At 31.7% G+C, this 6,826-nt stretch overlaps 1 protein-coding gene across 1 annotated transcript; it reads left to right on the top strand.

The window, feature by feature from the left end:
- Positions 1-2,468: 2,468 nt before the first annotated feature.
- Positions 2,469-5,990, top strand: LOC124539628. The gene is made up of 4 exons (XM_047116926.1): positions 2,469-2,486; positions 2,611-2,784; positions 5,264-5,419; positions 5,813-5,990. The coding sequence occupies exons 1-4, from the start codon at positions 2,469-2,471 to the stop codon at positions 5,987-5,989; spliced, it is 525 nt and encodes a 174-aa protein (XP_046972882.1). The 3' UTR covers position 5,990.
- Positions 5,991-6,826: the final 836 nt, after the last annotated feature.

The following is a 6,826-nucleotide window of genomic DNA, read 5'->3' as shown; positions in this document are numbered from 1 at the left end:
TTGTATTTGAAATTGTGTCAACTGTATTCCTATCTGAATGTGTGATCTTGTATTATTTTTAGATATATATTTTAAAAAAAAACCTAAAATCTTAAGAATTAAGGAGAGAAAGAAAATTTTAAAATATACTATCGAAACAAAAAAATAATATCCATGACGTCTATGATTATGCCCTTTCCTGTTTATTTTAACCTTTCTTAAAATAAGAATAGTCTTAAGTGGTAAGTTGTTAATAATTTTTTTTTTTATATTTGGGCTTTCGTTTGTGTCGAGTAGGCACAGATTATTTCGTCACGTGTCATGTGCGAGATGCCATTATAAGTCTTTGTCAAAAAAATATTTGAGTATTCCGTAACGTTTTCGTTCATAGATATTGCGATTACTCCGTTTGCTTTGTTGTTGGAGAAAATACGAGGAATGTTTATCATCATTACCATCATCCTCCTGCTCTTATCCCAATATTATTTGGGATCCTTCCATACTTCTCTGTCAGACGTAATCTCACAAGTAACATTCTTTCTAACCATATCCTCTTTCACACAATCCATCCATCGTTTCCTTGGTCGTCCTCTACCTCTATATCCGTCCACATCCATGCTCAAGGCTTTTCTCACAATATGTTCCTCCGAGGAATGTTCATATAGTATTTAATAAATACATAAGGAAATCAAAGTATGGTTGTTCTATGAGAGATACCATCGCCTTATCAGTTCCTCCCTTATATAGTTTATATGAGCCAAAGTTAGTGCATGACATCTATGGTTTTCGTTGCATAGACAACAGCGTTCATAGAATGTCTATGGTTGGTGGTGACCACTTACTATCAAGTAGCCAATATGCCTGTTTGACTATTTACTCTCTATACATATAATCAATTTGTGGTGTCTGTAATATTAAATTACCATTTTTTACTCAACTCTGGAACGTCTGGAACAATTTTGAAGGGTCTTTCACTGGCAAATAGCGGATATAATAAGGAATGCCTTAGGCTACAACAATAACTTGTTTGTTACATTCGAACGCGCACGAATTCGCGAACACGGCTAGTAAACAATAAATTTATTTTTATAACCAATAATGGCCAGTTTAACACTTGATAGGTAGCATTTGTTGTATATTTAAAAAATAAGTTCTATCTCTACTGCGCTTGCCCCGTCTAGTATTATACTAATTGAATGAAAAAAAACTCATTCTTCCTGGGTGAAACAAATAACAGTAAATGTTACCAACATTTTTTTATTACGGAACTATAAAAATAGCATTTTAAAATTCGATTGCGTGATAAACCGCCATTCATTAAAGCTCATTTATATTTAACATGTGTAGTGTAACGTAATAATTTTGATACTTATCACTTATTAAGTGTAATTACATAGCTTTTCTATCAGATGTAACACGATATTTTGCTTATATTATAGAATAGTTTTTCATCCTGATTCATTTATCCATTTCAAGATGGTATTCGCTTCAGTGTTGTTATTAGGGCTGTATAAATATGGACTTACAAGTGCAGAGGTAATATATAAATGTAATAAAATTAGAGCATATTATTTATGTAATGCTTACACGACGTAACTGGGTAACAACGACACATATAACATATATTAAATCTGCTTCTGGGAACGAATAGTTTTAGGATTAAGCCTAGTTTACACGCATAATTCAACTACCTCTTTCATAATTCTAGTAGACATTTATTTATTAACAGTATGTGGTAAATGCAATAAAACCAAGTTAAAAAAAATATCAATTAAATTAAAAGTTATTAGATAATTTAAAATACTGTAAGAGTCGAGATGGCACAGTGGTTCGAACGCGTGCATCTTAACCGATGATTGCGGGTTCAAACCCAGGCAAGCACCGCTGATTCATGTGCTTAATTTGTCATTATAATTTATCTCGTGCTCAGCGATGAAGGAAAACATCTTGAGGAAACCTGCATTTGACATATCTCATAAAAATTCTGCCACATGTGTATTCCACCAAACCGCATTGGAACAGCGTGGTGGAATATGTTCCAAACCTTCTCCTCAAAGGGAGAGACGGCTTTTAGCCCAGCAGTGGGAATTTCCAGGCTGTTGTTGTTGTTTTGTTGTATGTATATTTACTATAATGACATAAAATTGAGAAATACTTAGATGTGGTTTTTGGTAGTCTGCAGCGCATTGGGAAATATGTACATGTATATAAATAAATATACTTTATTCAAGTATATTTTGATTATACTACCACCAATGTAAATTCTTCCGAGAAGAACCGACAATAATGTAATTAGTTACTGTTTTTCAAAATTTTAATTAGTTGATTATGTTAATTAGTGAAATATTTGTATCATTATTTTCTATAAACATGCCTAGATTGTTATTTATTAATTTTCACCCGTGTTAAACGTAACTGCATCTCCTTTGAATTTCTTTAGAAGTTTTCTTAAACAAACATAATTTTAATACACACAATTTTTAAGAGACATGGATTTTATATTTAAGGTAATAATTTAATTTAAATTAAACGCAAATTAATATACTATTAATTATTTGAAATTGACATATATTGTGTTTTCAATATTCGTATTTAAATAGATGGACATAATAAGTACATATTACTTTATAGATTGCAGACGACGGTTACATTTTAAATTTTGATTCGCCGATTTACGTTTGTCAAGACGAAGAGAGCAAAGCCTTCGTGGACACGTCAGAAGCTGAAGTGAAGCGATACAACGAAACAACAGCTTATTTGACTGGGTTTATAAAGTTCATAAAGGGCATTGAACCTGCAACTATGGTAAAGATATTATTGAATGGTAAACATTAATAAATTTTATATGTAACGGCACTGGAGCACCATTATTATCATCTTTGTCTCTTAATATAGGATTTGTATCACTCATCATAAGGGCGTGGGAATGTTGTTATGGATTCCAGAAAAAAAAAGTTGGTATCGTTAGATTACAATGTTGTAATGCTTTACATGCGTTCGTACAATTATTTCCAACAGTTAAATCAAATAATGAGCTGGGATTACAATTATAGACGTCGGCGGTCCGTTTCTTAACATATACCTACTGCTTTTTCCGGCCGTTATTCGTTGCCTTAGCAATATTAGCCATCTATACTCCAGCCACATTCGATCTGGAATTTTAGTAAACAAACCATGTGTCATCATAATTAGGGTTGATACACTCTTAATAAAAAATAATTGTTATTATAATTACAACTATATTCATTATAACACAATTTCCTGTTTAAACACAAAAAAAATAATTTAATACAGAATCCAAAAATTTTATTTAGCCGATCAATACATAATTTATATGAAAATTAGCTTAAAATAAAAGTTTAAAATTTTTTAATTACCACTATAATATTACTACAAAACTAACAACCCTATATTTTAATACTGACGTAAAGAAATCGCAGGTTTGTAACATTTGGAGTGTTTTTAAGCAATTGGCAGATTTAGGAAGGTATATAATAGCGATACAGCATCTTCGTAATTGGTGGTGTATATTTTTAGTATTATAATGGTAGTATAACCACAACAGGTTAAGAATGTTAACAATACACACAACGTTTCATTACACATAGATTAAAAAAAAGACATCTTGTTTTGGCTAGCATAAATATAGCACTAAAATCACTGTTTCAAATTAATCTTAATGATTCCTGTCGTTTGGGAGGCGATAGATAAAGTTAATAAAGCGAATTATATAACTACGAGGTAATTTCTGATATCATTTTAAAATTGGAGGTATTATTTTTGAGATCTACATTCCAGATGATCATAAGTATAATAATTATAACCAAGAATGCGCTTAGTCCTTTGTCTTAAATATTTTATTATTAATCATCAAATTTCATTTTTATTAACATCAAAAATAAATGTTGTACATATTTCTAAAAATGTTTTGAGCATCTGCCTGACGTTGGTTGCTAAGCAACGCTTTGTTATTAAACATTCCACATCGAATTTGGCTGGAGTATAGCGGCGCTGCACGTCAAACGTTTCACCAGAGCAAGCTTAACTCACCCCCGTCTAATAATCAAATTTTACAATTTAATTCAACATTAATCAAATAGATAGCGCCGCATTTGGCGGGCGCCGTCATATATATCACTGTTATATGTCTTATCTCGTTTCGTATTCGAATTGAAAGCAATCTTGGAAGCCAGATTCATCGAATAACAGAAAATGTATCAGTAAGCACTAGCGCCCACTGGTAACTTTTGTCACGGTGACTGTTTCGTCGCTCTTGTCAAGTCTGTGAATATTTATTTATTTATTTAATGCCACACTGTATACATATCATTACAGGATTGTGCCCCAATTCGATATTACAGCACTTTAAAAAACAAATTTAATACATCTATCCATGTTATAATAATCTAATTTGTATATGATATATTCCAAGCAGCAATTATTGTGAGTTCACTCATACTGCAACAAAACAAATCAACTCTGTCTGCTATCGCATTGAGAGTACGTAACGTGCGCTTCAGTCAGTGCGCGTAATTTGAGATTAATATGTACAGATGCAGACACAAATGTCACCCAATTGTCACGTCGTAAAGTGGGCGCACCTCCGTACATATTCATGGACTCGACAAGAGTGACGAAACAGACACCGTGACAAAAGTTACCACTGCGCGCTAGTTCTAACTCAACTTTTGGAGGGCCTAACCATTTGAATAATATTTCAAAACATAACTAATGTCTTAATAACATTAACATTTGTTATGTGAAACTCATATTAACATGATAAATTATTTTTGGAAAAGGAACTGTTATACAGTTCTTATTCTGGATGTAACCAAATCTATCTACCCTAGGGAGATGTCGGTTAACGGATATTCGAAAGTTGTGAACCCAAAATAGGTTTAGCCGCTGACTGCCAATAATGACTTGCGCTCTCGAGCTGTAGGGTCTCTTTTTATTGTTGCTAATTTTTTACTTAAATTTGAGATGAATATATTATTCGTAAAATTATAAATAATATTATATCTTCGTTCAACTCTTCGACAGGCAAACCGATAGCCATTGCTTCGAAAAGCATTAGAATTATTATTGCAAACATCTGACTCTGCTCTATTCTTAATAATACATTAGCATATTCAAAAATAATTGAATCCTGTTAGGCAGTGAACGCACAAATCACATGTGTATTTTGAATGAAAATCTATGAGTTTCTAACAATCTAGATTGGAGAAACGTGGTAGAATTAGCTTTATATTTTCTTCTCATCGTAATTTTTTTAATATTACAGGTAGAAGTGTTAATAGAAAAGGATATTGGAGGTAGTTTCGAAATGTTTGCTTCGCACGAAATATGCGACTTGTGTAAAGAATTGGGAGATGAAGACAGTCCCTATGACGATTATTTGAAATACTTTGGGTTCCCTGGTCAATGTCCATTTTCACCGGTAAGTAATGAACCTATATTGCGCTGTGTTCTGTAAAAACCTACTCACTTCATATTTCACATTTTATATTCATTTTCACAGTTATAATTATCTACATGGTTTTGATGCATGTACCTTTTAAATTTTAAAATTAATACTACCGTTAATTTAATGTATCACTTTTTGAAATTTTGAACTTTAGAATAGATATATATCTTTAAATAAATCTTCAAGTCCGAAGTAAAATATTGTGTAATCTAAATCGATATAAATTCAAAAAGTGTATTTCAATAAATTATAACGCTGAGAGCCGAACAGCGTAAACATTCACTTCCTAAAAAATGTATAAAATTTACAATGATATAAAAGAAATTGACATTTTTTTTAATGTAAGTAGTTATTTAATGCTTTCAGGATAAATTCGCCATAAAAGATTTTGTGGCAAATACGAAGGATTTACCGATTAACAGTGCAACGGCTGGCCGATATCAGGTCACGATGAACTTACTCAAAACCGAAGGGGGCAACTGTTTAAACGACAAGGATTTTATCGCATGCCTTAAACTCGATTTCATTATCGAACCGGTGTAAATAATTGTTCCAAATAAAATATACAAATAGATCTATTTTCGTGTTTTTTATCACACAGCAACAATAGCCTGTAAATTTCCCTGCTGGGCTAAGACCTCACCACTTGAGGAGAAGATTTGGAACTTGTTGTTTTTGTCAAACCTAATGTGTCAAAATTATATTTACATTCAATTAAACCAAACTGCGGTGCCCAAATTTTCGCTTTCAGCCAAAATTAAATTTATATTCCGAATGCACTATCTTATTGCATTATGTTGAATAAAATCATTAAACAAATCTGTAATAAAAATGAAGTAAGTCTTTCATCTGTTCATGGTCATTTATTTTAATTAACAACATGTAATAACTTGTACGCGTTAAGGCGAAATTAATCTGTTCCTCTTAATTTACCAATTTGAAATATAAATCTTTGTTTAATCAAATAAACATCGAGACATGTTGTAAATATAAAATTAATTGCAGTCACACATTTAGTAATAAGTGAAATAAGAGTGTGAACAAGACGCCACGTCAAATCAATTCAAATCAATATTCAAGTAAACTTCAAAATAAAATGTTTTTGAAGTGTCCATATTTAAATACCATCACCGTTTCGGAAAGCAGCCTCCAACGAGAAGAATTTATAAATAATAAATAGAGCAACTGCTCTATTCAAATAAAAATATTTACAATGCTGTTTTATACAATAATTAGCGTCCTGTGATGTAACGCTTGATGTTGCGCCTAAATCCAGGCGATTTTTTCTAAAAAGTACGGCTGAACTTCGCCGGATATTCGGCTGAATTTCATTTTGGTTCAAACTACATTTGATCCATTACTAGTTTTAAAGTACTAAAG

The sequence above is a fragment of the Vanessa cardui genome, chromosome 23, assembly GCF_905220365.1.
Source record: "Vanessa cardui chromosome 23, ilVanCard2.1, whole genome shotgun sequence".
NCBI classification, from domain to species: domain Eukaryota; kingdom Metazoa; phylum Arthropoda; class Insecta; order Lepidoptera; family Nymphalidae; genus Vanessa; species Vanessa cardui.
This window is presented reverse-complemented; position numbering and strand designations above follow the sequence as displayed.

Coding starts and splice junctions, on each gene's coding strand:
- LOC124539628 (XM_047116926.1), top strand. Junction 2,785..5,263: donor GCATTGAACCTGCAACTATG/GTAAAGATATTA, acceptor TTAATATTACAG/GTAGAAGTGTTAATAGAAAA. Junction 5,420..5,812: donor GTCAATGTCCATTTTCACCG/GTAAGTAATGAA, acceptor TAATGCTTTCAG/GATAAATTCGCCATAAAAGA.